This window comes from Emydura macquarii, unplaced genomic scaffold, assembly GCF_026122565.2.
Source record: "Emydura macquarii macquarii isolate MOO-44397 ecotype Brisbane River unplaced genomic scaffold, CSIRO-AGI_Emac_v2 contig_2768, whole genome shotgun sequence".
Lineage (NCBI taxonomy): Eukaryota > Metazoa > Chordata > Testudines > Chelidae > Emydura > Emydura macquarii.
Genome location: NW_027132905.1, coordinates 41,353,923 through 41,374,197, shown reverse-complemented (window position 1 = coordinate 41,374,197; position 20,275 = coordinate 41,353,923). Strand labels below are relative to the sequence as shown.

At 44.8% G+C, this 20,275-nt stretch overlaps 1 protein-coding gene across 1 annotated transcript; it reads left to right on the top strand.

The window, feature by feature from the left end:
* The first annotated feature begins 298 nt into the window (after positions 1-298).
* LOC137165770 (uncharacterized) lies at positions 299-18,516 on the top strand. Its single transcript, XM_067567204.1, has 9 exons — positions 299-422; positions 1,387-1,483; positions 3,642-3,795; positions 6,077-6,222; positions 8,002-8,178; positions 9,315-9,431; positions 12,630-12,716; positions 16,440-16,587; positions 17,172-18,516. The coding sequence occupies exons 1-9, from the start codon at positions 403-405 to the stop codon at positions 17,201-17,203; spliced, it is 978 nt and encodes a 325-aa protein (XP_067423305.1). The 5' UTR covers positions 299-402; the 3' UTR covers positions 17,204-18,516.
* The last annotated feature ends 1,759 nt before the right edge of the window (positions 18,517-20,275 follow it).

The following is a 20,275-nucleotide window of genomic DNA, read 5'->3' as shown; positions in this document are numbered from 1 at the left end:
GCATCACCAAGCCTAGGCCAAAGGGTGCTTCTGCCTCCAGCAGAGTCAGGCACTGACTCCAGTTTTAATGTCCCAACAGGCACAAGATCACATCCTCGTGGGGAGGGAAGATGGCTGCCTTTATGTGACCCCCTCATATACAGGTCACAATATATGGGGGACAGGTTCAGCCTCCAAGGCCCCGCTCCAGCTGGGGGTGGGAGGGGGGATGGGAAGAAGGGTTAAAAAAAAAAGAAAGAAAAAAAGCCTCACTATGGGAGGAAGTGACGTAATCTCGGTTGCCTGCCTGACCCCCACCCGGAAGTACGCGACAGACCCGAATGTCACCGAGCTCAGCAGTAACCGAGTCCAGCCATGTAGCCACCGTTACCGGCGCGAGGGGGGCGGTGCGTCGGCGCGGCTATGGAGCCGATAGACAACAGGTAGGTGCAGGGCGGAGCCTGACCCTAGCGGGGACCCGTCACCGAGATGCGCCTTCAGGGGAGGGGCGTCGGACGGTACCAAGTGCTGCCTGGGAGAGGTGTTGCCTGGTGGGGGAGGAGGTGTTTCAGCTTCCCCCTTTTACCTGTCACTGGTTGGTACAGTCCAGCCAGGAGCGCAAGAAGGCTTCCCTCCCTCTGACCCCCACCTAGTCCTCACTTCGGTCATGCAGTGACAGGGCAGCCGCCTGGCCCACACATCTGGGGGGGTGGGGAGAGGTGGAACAGCGTGCTACTGCCCCACTCCGGGGAGGGGGGTGACATGACGTCATCGTCTCAGTGTGGCGTCTCCATCCACTCCCTGCACGGCCCTATGACGTAATTCCCAGCTAATACACAGCCCCATGATGTCATGCATCATTGCGCTGACCTGCGCTGACGTGGCTTCGCTGCACGGCAACGTCTCAAACTTGCTGCCCGGTGACATAGTTGCATCAACACACAGCCCCGCAACATCCCAATGGCCTTGTGTCCATGCAGTGCTCTGTCACATCAACACACTAGCCAGCCTCACGTGCAGCCTTTCCTGTGACGGATCGCTACCTCCCCAACCAGACCAGACCAGACCAGAATGCACCATAGGATGTTGCATCAAGAAGGTGCCTTGATGCAGCAGCACAAATGTGCCATGACCTCACATGTCGCACAAAGATGTCATGCTGTGATACATTCCTCCACTGGCACCCCCCCCTGCTAAAACTGGGCAGTGCTGGAATAATTAAGAGAGATGGCAATTGAGCATCTGCAGCCACATCTCTTAAACTGGTACAGCATGGCAATCTCATGAGGAGGTTATAAATCCATGTTTATGAAATGCTGTGATATGGGTGTACTCTTATTTTTCCTTCCTGCAGAATGTTATTAATAATACATATCTTAGTTCTGCTCTTTTTTATTATTATTAAAGGGATCCTCTTTTTCCTCCATCTAATGAGACTGCAGACCTTCCACTGCCAAATTTAACACCAAGGCATCAAGAACTTATTCCCACTCCCTGTGGCCCTGTAAGTACTTCAACTATGTAATCTTGATTTAGAATAGAAGTTACTTTGATAATTTTACAGCAGGAAAGGGTCCATAACCCCTCAAGGAAAATCTCTTTCAAACCATCTATAATATGTAACACTTTGGCTCTCCAAGAGGTCAAATGGGCTGGCCACTGAGCAGCATGTTTACCTATTTTAAAGATTGACATGCGGAAATAAATCATTGTTGGAGGAAGGGGCAGAGTGAAATACAGGTCTAAAATGATTAATTACATACACTTAGGTTAAAATTACATTTAAAAAAACCTATACATTTCCTTTCATATGTTACGAAAACAGCTTAGATTATTAAAAAGGAAGGAATTTTTAACGCTCTTTGTAATAAAAATAACTAGTCACTCCCTCTTTAGTTTCTAGTTAATTTCAGAGTTGTGTACTTGTACAACAGTGGATTGCAAGCACAGCAAGGGAATGTGTGTTTAAGACTTCTTTATACTGGATTTTAAAAGAAGAAAATGAGGGGGGAAATTAGAAAATGAACCAGATTTGATCTGGAATTGCTCACTTAAAAAAAACAAAAAACAAAACAAAAACAAACCAGTAAATGATAGGGAGTGTTGAAAACAATGTCTACATTATCAGTTGATTCTTTACTAGCACAAATGCTAAGTACCAGAAATGCCAAAGCCCACTGGTTTGAATAGCTTGAACTGTATTAATTGTGCCTGCATAGCATTTGTTATAAAAATCCAGAATACAATGGACTACACAAATGGTTACTTTATATGTGGTCTCATTGGAAATTTTTAACTAATCACTTGTGTTAATAACTGACAGAGTATTTATGCTATGAGGTTTTTGCTGTGGCTGTGATCTCTAAAGTGAAATCCATTATTAAATATAAACTGACTATAAAGCAAATTCCATTATTTATCTCCAGTGGGTATGTCTAGACGGAGATAAAAGCCCTGTGGATTGCCCAGGTTTGCTGACTCAGGCCACATGGCTAAAAATTGTTATGTAGATGTTCAAGTTCGGGCTGGAGCCCAAGCTCTCAGACCTTCCACCCTTGCAGCATCCCAGATCCCCATTCCAAACATCTACACAGCAGTTTTTCACCCAAGCCCCACGAGCCCAAATTAGCTGACCTAGGCCAGCTGCAGGTTTTTTATCCCCGTGTAGACATACCCAGTGTGGCCAGTGTATTGCCACTGTACTTATGTACATGCCTAACTTTAAGTATGTGCTGAAATCTCATTGATGTCAGTGGGACTTGCACATGCTTAAGTGTTTTTCTGAATAGTGGTGATCTTAACTGTGTGCTTATATGCTTTCCTGAATTGGGGGTCTGTGTGAATAAAACCTAATATTTGAATTAGGAAATGTTACTGGTTTATACAGTAGATATTGTACACAAGGAAGGTGTAATAAGTACTACAACCCTATCATAAGCAATAAACTAACATGTTACTTACTGTAATCAGTAGGGGGAAGTTACGAAATGAAGCTGTGTGGCAACAATCATGTTATGCTAAACCTTTCCTCTAGATGACTCTTCTGCTCTATATGCCTGTTAATAAAGTCTTTTCCTGTTGCCAATGGCACAGAAAAATAAACATTGTATCAATATGGTATAGTTTCTCAGCAATTCAGCTGGCTCTGAGGTTTTGGCTGTTCTGGGAAAAAGGGAAAATGTAACTCATGCAAATCCTCTGGACACTGCTGAGGAATCTGAAGGGATTCAGTTAATTTTCTAACAAAAGTTCTATAGCTAGAAACACTTTTTTGTGTGTGTGGATGGGGAGGACATCCCTCTATGTTTTAGTGAGTGTATTTATCTGGGTCAAAACCCTTGATTTCAGAGGGTTGAGGATTATAGCATTCTGGCCTTTTATTCAGGGCTACTAAGAGCAGAATTTGGCCCCTCTTGATAAACTAGAAGTTTAATGATCAGTTCTAAGGCTGGGAACTACTACACGACAACCTGGCCATCTCTGGTCCTCCTTAGTTTTGGAGTAATTTCTTTCATTGGATAGAGTTTCCTTTCACTTTTGTAAGTAATGCCCTGTAGTTGGAAAAGTATAATTTAACTAATTTAGTGTAATGCATTTTTTAGGAGTGTTAATGTTCTGATTTTAAACAGACCTGTCTGAGTATAAATATTTTCTCATTCCAGATAAAACCTTGGTCAGAGTTGTCCTCTCCTGTCAAGATCTACTTCTGTGTAACTATCCTCTCTCTACTGAGTGTAATAGGATTAACCATAGAGACCCTTGTTCAACAGACTGATGAAGATTTCACTGTTTCTCTTATACAGTTAATTGGAGTTGGTAAGAATTTACCAGTTTTTGCACTTTAAAATATATGCACTGATTCATCACCAAATTAGTAAATAAAGGACAGTTCAGATTTAGGGTTTTATTCTATTTGATATATACATTGCACCTCAATACCTGCAGGAGCAACATTACATTCGTTCAGTAGTGCACATGCTAGATTTTTGCGGCAGTTGTATTTTGGCATTATTTTAGAAGGAAGATTGATAATAGATAGAGTATCATGTAGAAAGCGATTCTCTGAACAGCATAAAATAAATACTCTGGTTTTAGAATGTTTTAGCTTAGGGCTGTTTTGTTGCTTCTGTTTTTATTTGGTTTTAGTGTAGTGGTTTCCTATTGGGCAACTATACCAATGATTTTAGTTTTGGACGACTATCATTCTACTAGACTGGAAAAGCATGTGAGGGAACACTGTCACATGTTTGTGGGGCTACATAGCATTGGGAGGGTTTTGTTCCCCTGTACCCAATGGTCATTAGCCATTTGTTCTTGTGATACATTACAAATAATCATAACAGGGCATCGCCACTGGGCTAACACTTTAGGGTTGGGTTTCTGCAGTGGAATGCGGTCATAGTGCAATGCTTTTGTCTTCACTAGTCACACTTGATTACAAACCTTTGTTACCAGGAGCACTCAGTCTCTTAAGGACTTTATCAGCATTTGCTTGGGGGTGGGGAGGATGCAGCCATTTTTGAACTGTTCCTTGTCACTTAGCAGCTGTTATGGAGTACTAAGCCCTACTACAGTTGAAACTGGTCATGGTTGGAGATCCGGGGCGGGAGGGGGAGGCATGGATGTTTAATCACAGGATAATGGCAAGTGCTGTTGTTGCCTGCATTGTTACTGGAAGTGTGTTTTTGTTTTCTGTTTCTCAACTAAACCACAAAGACATTTATCTTCCCATTTTCTTTGTGGTAGCATTCTGCTACACTGAAAACTCATAGTGCTTTGTGTAAGCACATAACACTCACTGCACTTTCCCCATCCCTCCCATGTAGCCTTGGAACTGTGGATATTTCTGAACATGGGGGTGAGGATAAGATAGAAGTGTTTGCTGTATGATGGTACCAGAGCCAGACAGTCACACTGTTCCATTTCACGGACTGTGAGTCATGGGCAAGGGTCAGGAAGAAAAGGGGTCAGTGCATTGTGGAAATGGAGGTAGAGGACTATTGAAACTTGGGACCTGGGGCACACCCCTTCCCCCTGGCTACACTACAAACTGGCATGGGTACAGGGCCATGCCACAGCCTGAGGCATGTATTTACCCATACCCTGCAGGTATGCTATCTTATTTGTCCACTACTTGCCTTCAGACACTTGCTTCTGGGATTTAGGTGTGGCCAATAGGGGGATTATTTATGGCACAATCATGCACATGGAGATGTGTACAGTTGCTAGTGTAGATGTACCCTAACATTTCAACCCAACATAGAAGTTGCTATCAGACTGTGGTCAGATCCATTTGCCTTCAGCAATAGTCTATCCAGTAATGCTTCAGAGTTATCCCATAATGCCTTTAGCCAGTTGAGCAATGCTGTAGACATGTGTCTGTAGGGTTAATTCCGTGCCAGCCATAGAGATATAGCTTTCTCATTAATTACTTCCACTAGGAAGCTTAAGTTATTTCACTTAGTATTTTTTTATTTTGTAGAAGGGAGTTGATAGGGTAATATTTTCCAGGTGGCGTATGAGGCAAGTCAGAAAATGGATGTCATTTGTTGTGTGTTAGACATTGTGTCATCTACGCCTGGTATCAAGAATATATGCCCCTTGTGTGTTCTGAGTCCCAGTGGCGTACCAAAGAAGGAGGAAGGGGGAGCCAGGCCCCTGGGCACCAGCCTTTGAGGAGGCACCGAGCCAGCCCTTCACCACGCACAGGAGGCTCTGAGGGGTGCCCCATAGCACCTCTCCCTGCGTGTCGTGAAGGGCCAACCCGGCCTCCCTCCCCAGGTCAGGGTGTGTGGCCACCCCCTCTAAGCCAGCGCCAAGCTGCGGAGCGGGAGAGGCAGGCGCCGCATACCAGGTAAGTGCAGGGAGGTGTGGCGGAGCCAAGCCTGCATGTGCGCCTCCAAGTCCCTCCCATCCCCCCACAGGTACAGACCCCCCCTTCTCTGGAGCAGCTGGGGGGGCGCCGGGACCCCTCCTGCCCTGTGTAGTGGGTTGGGCGGTGTGTGAGGCCGGGGGTGGCACAAATATAGGTTTGGAGGAGCCTTGGTATGCCACTGCTCACTCCCGGTGGTCACTGACCCATCTTTCTCCTTCTCAGTGTTCTGCATGTACTATGTGACCAGAGGGATCCTGCAGGAGAATCGCCAAGAGCTCATTGTCTTCGTTCTCTCCATCTTGCTGGTGATGTTTCGATCCATTGTAAACTTCATAGTTCTCTCTGCTGAACAAAAGCCAAACCTGCTGGTCAGTATCTCAGTTTCATTCTCTTTGCTTTTCTCTAAATACTGACTTTGTAGATCTTAGGGAAGTAAAGCAGCCTGCAAGTGTGTTAAGACTGCTGTCATAGGGAAAGTCAGGCATCTTAGTCCATCAAGATTACAATATTCCTACAGGACATCAGGAAGTTTGATTATCTGAGATGAGGAATTCCTTTCTGTTGTCCAGGTACTTTTGTGGTTCTCCTCACGGGAGTATCTGAGTGCAGCACAAATCTCAATGGATTTTACCTCACAATCCTCCCTCTGAAGTACACAACTACTATTTTCACATTACAGAGGGCGCACTAGCACAGAGCAGGTTAAGTGAGTTGCCCAACACAGGAAGTCTGAGCTAGGAATTGAACCCAGGTCTCCTGAGTCTTCTTGCCATGGCCTAGTGACTAACTCAAATCTTCCTACTGTTTTTTCCATGGGAAAAGTAGTATGATCTTGCTGTGCTGGAAAGTTGCAGTATCTACTGGAAAACAAATGGTGGGTGCGGGCTGTAGCTTTGTTTACACAGCAAGTTACTGTGTTGTAAGCCAGGATATGAATCTATAGCAAACGCACCATCCAGGACAGTCACTCCACTGTAGTAGTGTGCACACCAGATGTTGGTGTGCAGCAAACTGGTGCGCTGTAGATTCACACCCTGGTTTGCAGCGTAGTATCTTGACGTAATCAAGCCCTAATGTACCTTGTCTGTGTTTATTAGAAGCAAATGGGGTACAGGATTTTGAGTTAAGCTGCAGCCCTCACAAACCCATCACACCCAGACTCTGCTTCTAGATAGTCCTTCCCCCTTTTCTTGCACGCTATTTCCCAGGGTGGGAAAGAGGTTCCTACCTCCAGAGTCACACTGAATTATTAACTCCAGCAGGGAGGAACACTGCAGAAAATAAGCTAACATGATTCAAGCTGCTTAGGATTGGCCTGCTCAATTTACATATCAATGACTCATTTGATCACGTTACTTATTGACAATGAACAGGGTTTTGGGGCTCTCCAAGGGAAAGATATCAAGGAAATACTGATTAATTTAATGTACAAACCCTAGCCATCTTCCTATACGGTAAACAAAAGCCAGGAAGGAGATGAAAACAAAGCTATGCTTATTGATCCTAGCCAAAAAAGTTTCAGACTCACAGAGAAACAAGCACAGTATTAAAATTAAAACTGTGTTTCCCATAGAAACAGATAGGGAAAATTTTCTCCATCTCAGGCAATCAGACGTCTTACCTTTTCATGAGGACCTGGCAACTCTCATGAAGTAAGCTCAAAACCAGCCACTGCCAAAGAAATGTTGGCCCTCACAACTATTTCTTTGATATGTAAAATAAAAATCAAGTGTAGGCTTCTATATTAACATTGCAATGACACTGTTTAAATACCCAAGTTAGGGAATGCAAAGGTTAAGGTATAACTCTCCCATTATAAGGGTAGCGTATGCTAAGTTGCACCTTCAACATCGTAATTAGTAATCCATTACATCAAAAGTATTACAAATTTATGAGGGCATAATCAATGCCAGTTTATATTCTAGCAGTACATACTGTGTGATCTTACTTGCTTTAACTGCTATGTCAGAACCTCTGCATTTGCATACAGCCTGATTTCCTTGTTCCTGGTCCCTGTGATTTCCAGCAATAACAAATCCATATTAAATGTTGTCCACATTTTCTCCCTTCTGTTGAAGGTTGACCTGACTGTAGTGTGGCCAGTCCAGGTGTGCCATTGTAACTCTCTTGCTTTTCTTTCCCATCAGGCCCGCTTTATTCTGATCCTCTTGGTTGGATCCTTTGATGTGATCTGTGCCATCATCCTCATTCAGAGTCAAAGCATGATGGCTTTCCGAGTGGGTGGAGCTCTGGAAAGCCTCCAGTTGCAGTATTTTATGCTGAACCTCTGTTTTTCCATGTTGACCTTTGATCTTCAGGCGCAGGTACTAATACACTCTACGCTGCTTCCCTCTCCCATTAATAGTGACCATAACTTAGCATTGGACTAGTGCAGCATTTCGCAAATTGGGGGGCCTAACCCAAAAAGGAGTTGCAAGGCTATTGTAAAGTGGTCGCAGTATTGCCATCCTTACTTCTGCGCTGCCATCAGAGCTGGGCAGCCAGAGAGTGGCAGCTGCTGGCTTGGCATCCAGCACTGAAGGCAGCACCTCCTCTCCAGCAGCAGCACAGAAGTAAGGGTGGCATGGTAGGGGTGGGGGGCATCACTTTTTGGGAGCAGGAAGTCATCACAGCCTGAAGTAGTTTCAAAGGGGGGCCCAGCAAAAAAAGAGTTTGAGAATCTCTGGACTAATGTATGTAAGAAGCAACTGCAATCCTGTGCAATCATCTCTATAGCTCTCTACCCATCTCTAAAATGTTCCTAATAATGATGACCTCCCGAAGTGCCCTTCATAGGAAAAAAAGGCTAAAACCTATAAAAATAAATCTAGATAATATTTTCTCATTGTCCTGCCAGACAAAACAAGAACAGAATCTTATTGTTAGGAAGTCAGTTTGCCCAGAAGTCCAGTGACTTCCAGAAGCATTGAAACTCCACTGTTTTGGTTTCCTAACATAGGAAAGTCCTTATAACTGAATATCTTTACAGAATCGAGCTTCTTGCTTCTGTAGCCACGTAACTGCTACTTACAGTTGGAAACAGGATCCTGAGGTGTGGGTGAATCACATTCTGATACAGAACAACTTGACCTAGCAGAGCAATTAGGTCGAGACACCAACCTGAAACTACAGATATGTAAAGTGAACCACAGCGCTCTGTTTGGAGAGAGATTGTACTTCAATACCTATGCTACTTTATTACTTATACTTTCACCTGGGAACACACATTGCTGCCCTCCCTGTTCCTTTGCTGCACCGATACAGTGTGTAGGGTATAGTATATGCCCTTGTCTCCTGTTTGGTGTTGTCTGTGTTTTCCTGTGGGAGAAATCTTGCCTTTTAAACTCCGCCCATCTGTCGCTGCTGAGAGTTTGTGCCATCTCTTTGGACACTGCTCATTTGTCGCTGTACCCAATTTAAAAACAGCCATTTCACTCAACTTCTGCCTCTTCTCTCTCAGCTCTGCCTTTGTGTTCTGCTGCTGACGAGTCTGCACGAAATCACCCTCCTACACAGCATCATCCTAGCAGTTGGTGTCTTCTGGGCATGCCTCAAAGTGACCGTTGGCATCATCTCAGTGAGTGTGAACCTCAGAATGACTCTATGAATTTTATAATGGGATGTGAACTCCTTGGAGAATGGGTTCTCAACCTGGCCAGACAGGAAAGAGACACGGGTCTGGGGGGTCTCAGCATTGAGGCAGAAGAGAAGCATTAGAGGGCCCTGTTTTCATGTAAATGACTATATTATGATTGAAAATAAGGGCTTGTGAATTTAAAATTTTGGATTTGATCTTACTCAGGCAAGACTTCCACTGAAATCTTGGGAGCCCAAGTAAAGAGTGCAAGATCAGGAGTAAAGTAGATTCACCTCCTTTTCTCTGATGCCACATAGAACGCGTGAGGTGTGATTTAGATGCGTTGAGTGTTTTCAGTTTGCTTCAATGCTCATGGAAATTCTTAACAGCTGAAGGATGGTTTTATACTTCATATTACATATAGGCTCCTGGATGCCAGCAGTTGGTCTGTTTGCATGTCTAGCTACACAGAGCTAGCTAGAAGCACGTAACACTTAAAATACTACTTCCTTCTAGGTAATATGTCACATGAAATCAACCCTGACCTGTAGCCTGGAATCTAGTTGCAACAGTTGTAGCCTCCTCCTCCTATTGCTGGGAAAGCATAATACGGGCCACTTTTAAGTGTTGAGACCAGGAAGTCAGCCCTAGCTGCTCCCCACATGCCTTTGTAAAGAATTCGATCTCTGGCCCCCATTAAATCCCTGTAGACAGACAGCAAGGGAAGTGGGGGAGGCATCAGGATAGCGTGACTGGAAGTGCACAGCCACCAGTTTGTTTTTCCACCACCAAGTGCCAACCAATCATCAGAAACCACCTGGCCTCAGCAGCTGGCCTGCATAAATTTCCTGGGTCTCTCTGAGTTACCTGGAGAGTGAGAGCATTAGGGGAGTCACTCTCTTAGACATGCATTAGATGGAAAGCTCTGTCTTCACACACACAATCTCTCTCACGCCCTACACAGAGGCAGTGCAAAGGTGGGTATCTGTACATTAGTAGCAGCAAATGCTCTGGTGGACCATCTGTCTTCTTACTCTGCTCAGAGCCCTGTCTACACTACAGCTACCACTGGTGACCTGCACTGCAGGGGTAACTGCTGAACTCCAGCCCCATTGTTTCCCAGAGCAGACACAGCCTTGCACTGCTCAAGAATAAGAGATCTGGGATGCCTGGTATATTTAAAGCAATAAAAAGGCAGCATCTCAGGGCAACATCTTGCCAGCCTGTGGTACTCTGCTGCAGGGGTCACAGACAGGGCAGCTAGATTTTAGAAGGGCTAGAATGTTTCCCACTCAGATCCTTGTAGTTCTGCATTCCAATGTCAGGATAATTCCTTCTCTGGCTTTGGGTCATAGGTTCATTGCACCAGGGTCAGGAAAGGGAATCCTTCCCCATCCCAAAATGGACAAGCTTCACACAGTCAGCTCGTTGCAGGGTACATAGAGCTTTTTCACCTCCCTTTGTAACAGTGGGTCTCAACTTCCTTTCCTTGGAGCCCTCAGTCTGCACTGTCACATATAAGCATCTGCTCTCAGCTTGTTGTGGAGGCAGAAACGTGGAGGCACATGAATCTACAACAGGTATAAAAGCTTTAACAACAATAACCTAGCAGTGCCCCACACATCATGGTCCTCTCTAGAACCTAGGGGACTCTGATTCCACTCCAGCCCTTCCAACTCTCTTCCCTTCCCCCCCCCCTGCGCTGACAGTTGTCACATCTCACCAGGTGTTGGCCTTTATCTTGCTCTTATTTTATCATCTCTTCTCTTTATCTCCCTTTTCTTCTCCTGATGTTTCTTTCTAAGGTAGTTCCCTGGTTTAAGCTGCTGTCCACCCCCATCTCTTTCCCTTCGCTCCCGTCATTTTCTGTTTCCTCTGTTCTCCTGTTTCCAGTTCTGTCCTTACTGTTGTGCTTCCTAGTCTCGCCCATCATCTTTCTACAGCCTCCTTCATGGCTACCACCATAGACAGCACAAGGAGACAGCAGAGGGGAGAGAACACAGGGCCTGCCCGAGGGGCCAGAGTGAATCAGGCGTATTCCACAGGAAGGATCTGGCACCCCCAACTTTAGAATCCCTGCTGTAGAGTTTCAGGTAGCGAGCACGGCTGAAGGCAGGGTATTAGGCTTGATGGACCAATGGTCTGGTCTGTCCAAATGTGGTAAATCCTGCAGGGACAGTTGTTCCAGGCAGGTGTGTGGTCCTCTGTGACTCAGCACTTTCTCCTCTCCTTGATCAGACCTGCTCTTCTGGTTGAAGAGGGCCAGAGGCCAGCCCTAGGAAGAGGGGCTAACGCTAGTGTGATGTGCATTGCACCCTTCCTCTTTCCCTAACTCTGGGGCTAAGCAAAGAGAGAAATCACTTTGTCCCAGTTACACTTGATCACTTTCTCAGCTTCCTGATTTTAGCCTTTAGTGATTTTATTCCCGCGTCCCCGCCCCCCAGGAGAATAAGATTGAAAACTGCAGGGCGTGGACATTCTGCAAGCTAAGTAAACATAAATGTTGGAGCAACTCAGAGTGCATGTCTGGGAGCCAGCTAGAAAGAGAGGAGAGAATGATTTTGAGGCATGTTAGGCAAACAGCAGTTTCAAAGGAATTGGCTTCTAGTGAAAAGCTGGTGGCTTTTCCATTCAAACTAGCTGTCAGCCTCACAGGGAGCTGTACAGAACTGAGTGAATTGAAGTTCAGGGCTGTGAAGGGCGACAAGATTGCCTCAAACTAGACAGTAGTCAGTGGTGTCTAAGCTTCCCCATATAGCCAGGCAACCATGGTTCCATAGTGACCTGCACCATCACCGATCATGCCAGTCCCAGTTTCCTCAGAGACGAACCATTGGTGTGTGGTGAGGAAGGCGAAGGGAGACTAGAGGGCAGCAACTGTAGCTTGACCCCAGCGCTGCAGCAGTGAAAGACCAATACATTGCATGTTATCAGCCCCTCTAACTCTGGGCAAAGGGGTGGGCCTGGCTTTGTACATAAACCTTAACTAATCTGGACGATTTGATGTTGGGCGGAGGTGAGGGGACAATTAAGGCATCTGCTGATTCCTGCCAAGGTGCAGACCTGAGTGAGGGGCAAGAGGGGACTCCCAGAGCTCAGTCAGACCACAGCTCGGGGCCAACCATATGCAACCTCATGCCTTGTCAAAGTCTCCAGCATCCAGTTTTAAAGCTGCTTGTATGCAATTTTATTTTACAGATTTTGAAAGAGTTAAAACCTCTGGTCTGGATTTTTCTGAGTCAGAACGTACCAGAAGTGGCTAATCTCATCTACCTGCTCTACATGGTAACTCAAGTATTTTTTGATGTAAAATAAAGGCCGGGGACAATTTTTATACATCGCTGGGTTCTTGCAACCAAGCTCTACCCCCAGGCCTGCACCATCCAACTACTGTTAGAGCCAGCAGGAGTTGTGCATGTACCGCAGCTCCCATTGAAATGATTGAGAGCTGCAGGCATGCCAGACCCTTCAGGATCAGGCCCATTAATGTTTATCAGCTAGCCAGAGGAAAAACACCCAGTGTTAAGTTTGCTCTTGAGCTGCTTGGATACAGGGGGAGGCACTGGCAGCATCTCCCATGGGCAAAGGGTCAGGAACCGTTAGGGAAAGGCGGCAGATATGCCCTAGCACAAGGTATGCAGCTCTTGATAACACCCCCTTTCTCCTCCCTCCCTCCCTCCCCCCCAAGAGGTCTCAGAGCATACAAGCAGCTCCTAGACCAGCTGCAGGCTCTCAGGGTCAGTGTGTGCTGGAGATTTCCTTAGGCAGCACAACCACCACCCTTTCTTCCAGACACAGCTAAGACAGCATAGACACAGCAAACTGCAATGCTCTGCATCTCACGTGTTTCTAAGGCGCTTATCACTCTGCTATCCCAGCCCGTCCGCACTATTTGTGCCAGGAGGGAGGAGGTAGAGGATGAGCATAGGGAAATGCAAAGCGGATTACTGCACGAGGGAAGGGCCTGAATGCCAAGAGGAGTTAGCATTTTTCATACCAGTCTGGGCTTTTCCATGTATGGCCAGAGGGCACACTGCTCAACAAGCACCTTTTCTCAGTGGTTGAGCATGTTGCCTCCGCAGCCTTGGCAGCCTGAGACGAGAGAGACGAAAATCTAGCCAAGTCCCCCTGTGGCTCTACTGAGTGCTCCCACCCGGCCACTGAGCTCTCTGCCCACGTTCTTGCAGCCATCAGTGAACCCCAGTATTTATCTCAGGCTTCTGGCAGTCACAGGGTCAGCAGAATAATTCATCCTTTTCCAGGAGTGGAAAAGCATCACGCCCGTATGCTGTACCTGGTCACAGGACTGTCCCCCATGGTCTCTTCTTACCATGGTATCACTGGGGTCTGCATTTAAATTACAGCCCACCAAGAACAGAGCCAGCTAGGAGGCAGGTTCCTCTGGTCAAAAGAATCCACCCTCCTTCAGGAGGGAATTGACAGACCCTGAGCCCCAGGGAACTCGAGCGGAGCCCCTGGCCGAGTATGTAAATCATTTTATTTCTGAATGTATTATTCATTAAACAGCAATAGTTGCTTTAGAAACCCTGGGATCAGATGGCTCCATGCAAAATTCAGCACATCTTCCTGAGAGCTGGGCGCAGGAGACTTCCCAGGAAGGGCAGGTTTGAGATTCTGAATAGGACTTTAATTTCTGTAGCAAAGTCGTTTCCAGAGAATCAGAAGTGGTGGATTTTATTCCATGTCAGTTCCCCTATCTGGCGGCTTCACTCCTGATACATGAGTGATACAAAAACTTGGAGAAAGTCAAATCCACTTTGCACTTCTGCACTGGCATGCTCAACCTGCAACAATCCTCTCTTAGCAAGAGAGCCCACCAGGTGTTAACACAGGTATTAACGTACAACCTGTGTCTCCATCTAGAAAAGTTACTCAGCGTTTCTCACAAGGAACAAAAGTTTCCTCAAAATAATTCTGCCCTTCTCTACGACTTTCCATCTGAGGACCCCAAAGTGCTTTACAATCATCAATGAATTAAGCCTCTCTTTGACCCTACAAAATTCCTACTAGCAATCACTTCACCACTGAATGCAACCACCTCAGGGCTGCTATATAGCAGCAACCCCCTGATAACAGTTTAGGGACAGGAAGTGAAGAATGCAGTAATCAACTGAAACTACCAGGGAATTTTAATAGGCACAATTGAATCACCTGAATGGGAATTTGGTCAGAACCTCGCTTGTACATCTCAGCTGGGCAACCCCTAACACCATGGTGGGGTACTGATTCATTTCTGACTCCAAGGGAATAGTGCACCAGCATTTCTAACACCACTCTCTGTAATCTTCAATTGTTGTAGAGGTATCTCCTAGTATTAACATACCAAAGTCCTACGCAGCATGAGAGCTGGGTAGCTTACACCCCCCAAGTGGGTCTGCTACATGAAATTTAAAAATGTCATTTTTAACTAAAAATAACCATTCTGCCCTCACTTTGTGTTCTAGGCCCATTCAAACATGGCAGTGACAGAGTTTCACTTAAAATCATAAATCCTCATGGCAGGCAAAGCAGCGGGGGTGGAGGGGAGGGAGGAGAGAGAAAGCTTGTTATAACTTCTTTGATTTTTGTTTATGTGATTTAACTACACCCACATGCTGCTTTTACGTGCCTAACAAAGGAGCTACAGATAAAGCTTGCCCAAGGAAAGTGTGGCAGAGGGTGCAGCAGTGGACTTCATGTATCTTGCACTATTTAGACAGTCATTATTGAGTCTGCAAAATAAGAGTTAGATTAGTTAATGAGATAAGGAACATTTCTGCTTGAAAAATTCATAGCACAACCCAGGCCAAGAATGACGTGTTGAGACACGATAGTAAAATTGAATAAAACTGAGAAACTGGGTTGTGTAGGAGCCCAGAGGTTTTAGGGTTTTGAGGGATTCAATGTGCGATGAAAGCAGTTTCTTAACAGTGCTAGGTAGGTTAATGCTGGAAAGGCAGCAGGGGCTACTACACATGGAAGTGTTTCATAGACAATGGTTGGATGACCCTATTGGAGGTTTAAGTAGAAGCAGCGGGAAAATAAGCTAGATATGGGAAGTGATTCCTGAAATAGTCTGCTTATATAAATAGATGCTAATGGAAACCTGCAAGACTAGAGAAAGATCTGTCAGGCTACTAGAGATCAAGGGAAGGGGAATTGTGACGAGAGTGCCCTTCACATTCATGTCAACATCAGTGCAGTGAAAGGCATGTAAAAACAGCTTTGTCCCCAAACCCACAATAGAGAGAGGTAAGGGGAAGAGAGAGTCCTGCTTGTCTTGTGCCTGCTCTGGCTAATCTTCCATTTCGGGAGAGTGTTGTTTTCACATAGCTTTAACAACGCTATGAGTCTCTGGCCTGGTGCAGTTTAGATGGCATTCTATATGAGATCAGTGTGTGGCTTTGTGTGATGGGATCAGGCTGGAAAAGGGAGGAAGGTGTTGGTATTAAAGGATACCTGGAGGGGAAGGAACAGAAGTCCAAGCTGGAATGTGTAGGGGCCTGAATAAGATGGGTGCAGCAGAAATCGAAGAAAGGGAAGTGTTTGTTTGTCCTTCATTTTTTAATGTAATGCTGGTAAAGGTGCAATCGTGTTAGCCCAGGAGACAGAAGCTCTGCTTATTTACAGAACAGGTACAGCACAGGAAGAAATACGACAAATTTCCTACCAACATTCCTCCACCGTGCTCTATAGGGATCACTGCTGTAACTAAAAGCAGAGTCTCCCTAGCCCATTAACTCTAGTCATTCTTCTAAGACTACTAACAGGCTTCTGCTTGGGGGTATTTTTTTTGTGATCTACTGGGGCTGGACTAGGAGATCATTGTGTAGCCAACACAAAACCAAGAGAAGAAACCCAAGCACCTGTCATAAAAGCACCTCCCCTCCTTGGAATCCACACTGCTGCTTCTCCACTTACCTGTTTTGGCAAACTGATGACTCATTACATCCTATGGCAGGTTTCTGTCAATACAAGTGCTGATTGTCTGTCTCCATTTTTCCTCAGGTGATAAGAGACTGGGGCAAGGGAAATTCCTACACTCTAGAAGCGGCCGTCATCATTGGCTCTTGCATCTCCGTGGCAATAAAATCTGTTTTGTTCTGGGCACTGCTCCATGTCTATCGCAGCTTTGGGCAGGGGCTGAGAGAGAGAAGTGAGTAGTTAGAGAATTAAACTGGCCAGTGCAAGACTGCAGGCTGTAGCATTTCAGCCACAATCAAGCAGGGAATTGGTCAGGCAGGAAAGGAAGTTTGGAGTGAGAGTTTTATGAAAATAGACAGACTCTTAACTATAGCAGATGCTGCTGCAGCCTCTGAATTTACTGACCTGGCCAAAGGCTCCTCAGCTCCTGCAGGGCAGTGACACAGACCCTCTCCATAAGGGTAACATCATTCAGTTGTCCCTTAACCTAAGCTGCAGTGGACACCCACCCAGAGAGCAGCTTTATGTGAGACTTTTTTCATGCATCTAGACTACTTAAACAGGTGCTTTTTATCTTCATAGTGCTTTACAAACCAGCTGAGCTCACAGCACCTCAAGAGGGGCAGCTTAAGGGCTGGAAAAACAGAGGCACAGAATAAAGGGACTTACTGGAGCAATTGACACTTGGGATTTGAACTCAAAAATGTCCATTGGCCCACTGTTGTGCTTAATCCCTCAGCTCCTCTCTGTCATACAAAGGATGTAAATACTAAAAAGTGGCTCTGACTATGACCTTTTTCTTCCTTTCTTCTCCAGTGTTTTCTTCCTATGGAAGGATTGACTCCTGAGGGACAGGAACCCCGTTGGGTCCCATTTAGTGCTCTTACAGAGCGAAACCACAGCGGGAAGGAGCCAATCCCTCACCCCGCCTACAAAGCATGAGATGATGGGATCCATTTCACTGGGGATTTATTCAGAAAACTCAGCCCAACACAGGGAATTTGAGTTCCTCGCTTCTTTGGTCCTCCCATTTCCCAGTTTGCTGTCTACACATTCCGTAGTTTGCTTTATGCTTTCTCAGGTCCGTTTGTCCAAGCAGTTGTGGCTGCATGGCTGATCACTCTTCCAGAGCCCTCTCTGCTTTCCAGACGAACGCCAACCCTGCCATTCCACAGCTGGTCCTGCTGACAGGATGGTACATCTCGCCTTTTATTTCACATTGCTGCACCAACCACCACTTTGTGACCAAAGGCCATTAAGACGTGCATGTGAGTGGAGAGTGTTACTGCTGTAAATGTTGGTTTTATTCATTTAGCACCACAGAGGAGGTTAATTGCACAGAGTTTAAAAGCAGAGCAGCAAATGCTGTCTTACAGCTCTCACGCAGACCACAGAGACATGGGTTTTCTGACTGAGCAGTAAGGCAGTGGATTGGCCTGCCATAGTTTCCCCATGTGGTGTGCAGCGTTGTCCCTTGTAGCACCATGGTGCATACTCTCTGTTGCACTATTACAATTAGAAATGGTTTTTAAAAAACAAACTAAAACCAAGATGTTTCTATGATTGTTACACATCCCCAGGCTTCTGATATTGCTGTGCAATTGCTTGGATAATAGCATGGATAGATCTTTTACTCCTCCAACTTGTTAAACTGGAATTTTTTTTTTTAATCCAACTAAACATTAGTTTGCAGAACAATTGCAGATTAACTGAATCCAACTGTGTGAGTGTCTAATTAGCGTGCCATTTCATACCTGATTGATGGTTGCAGGCTTGGTCTACACTGCCGGTGAAATTCAGCAGCAGTTGATGGGAGATACGCAGGCTACACAAGCTACTCTACGTATCTCCCCTCAACTTCCTATCTTCTTCGTAGCACGGCGTCCCCACTGCTCTGTGTCTATGGGAAATGCCTTCCTGTTGATGCCACATTAATCTTTGTGCAGGGGTGGATTAACGGCATCGACTTCCAGATTGATTGAGCAGGTCTCCACTGCCGCTCAATCAATCCTGCAAAATTGATCTGGCAGTGCCGACAGTGCTGCCATCAATATAGGCATACCCACATTAAGCCTTTAATAATATAATAAGAAGTTTGATATTTTATTAATTGGAAGTTTTTGTTACTGGCTTTGTATTTTTCAATAAAGTGTAAACAGTTTGAATGTGGAGAGTTGTTTTTTTTACTAAGGTTGTCAGCGTGGTGACTTGCCGAGGAAGCTCTCATATGGAGTATGGATTAGAGTTACAACTGCAGTTTTCATGTTGCGGTTATAGATTTAGTTGGGGGGGATGATATTAGAGATCCTGAATTAAGTGTTCAGAGTAAGTAGCTAGTATAATACATTGCATTTTTATATGTAGTTTCTTACATCAGAGGATCTCAAAGCATTTGAAAAATTAAGTCTCTCTGCACTCCTGTTAGGTGAAACTACATCCACTTTGCAGATGAAGAAATGGAAGCACAGATAAGTCAAATGCTTTGTCCAAGGTCACACAGCACATAAGTGGCAGCACCAGGAGCAAACAAGGGAGTTCTCTCTCTCTCCTCTCCACCCTCAGCCATTGGATAAATACTCTGGCTTCACTTCACTAAGACAAACTGTTTTATTTTTATGAATTGTTGCAGAAACGCAGGAAACCAATTAGATTAGCTCAATAAGTTTTTGAAATAAGCAAACTTGCTCTGGCTCTCTCCTCAGCAGACAATGTATGGTTGATTAGCAATACTTCTACTGCACAGCTGGGCTCTGCCAAAATGTTATTTCAGTTAAAAAAATGGACACCTTGCTAATATATCCTTGTTATTTACTTCTCTCTCTCCTAGCAAAGTGGTAACAGAAATGGTTTTATAACTAGACATAACACAGCTGTAACTACACACAAACATTAATCTCCTAGAAAGCAACATGTTCTTATGCCTCAGAGAATTAACCTTCACCTTTTAAGAAAAAATGGTTCTTATCCCCAACCAATGTCTTGTTGAGCTCCTCTGGCAGTCTCTCTGTTCCATTTCACATTTAACTCATTTTAAAAAAACCTGAATATAAAAGTAACAAGCTACCTATTGAGTTCATTTTAAAAGCACATTAACATCCCCATGAATGTTTATTCTTTAGTTACAAGCTCAGCAAAACAGTCAACATTAATATCCAAGCATAAGATCTTTTGTTAAAGCTAAGTAGGTTAGTGAAATTAGTGCACGTGCAAGTGAGGGACAAGTAGGGTTGGTTGAAGCAGGCATAACATGGGCACAAAGTTTCCCTACAGAGGATTCAAAGATCACAACCATGAGAATTCTAAGTGAACAGAATACAAGGAACGATACAGTTGCTTTATTTTTTTGTATGATTTGCCCCTGGCTCTTTTCTCAGAATTCTGTTTCTAACCACAGGTTTCTAGAGCAATTGCTCAATATGCAGATTTTCTCACCACTGCCCCTTCAAAATTCTTGGTAGTTTCTATTTCCATTTCCCTGGTTTTAGGCTCTAATTTTTCTTTGGAGAAAGGACCCAAGGGGACAAAGCCCAACAGTCCTTGCTCAGGCAGATCTATTGAGGTCAGTGTGAGCTTTGCACAAGCTTTAGGTCCAAGGTCATTTTTTTTTTTAAATATATAAACACTACTGCTTTTCTCCTTACTGCCTACTAGCCACCTTGGAGATGTTTGAAACTGCAATGGATTTTTATAGCCGCTGTCAGCTGACACTGGACACTTTAGGAAAAAAGAAAAGAAAAAAAAAATCTAAGAATTTGATTTAGAAAACATGCCACAGAGAAGCCTATGAAGTTGACAAATAAGGAAGAAAAGAAAGTTTTGGCTTTCCAACTTTGCAAGTGCTCTGATATAACAATAAGGCATGAATTGTTATTGTGAATATAAATGCTTGTGAAAGAATCTACACCAGTCGTGTTTATTAT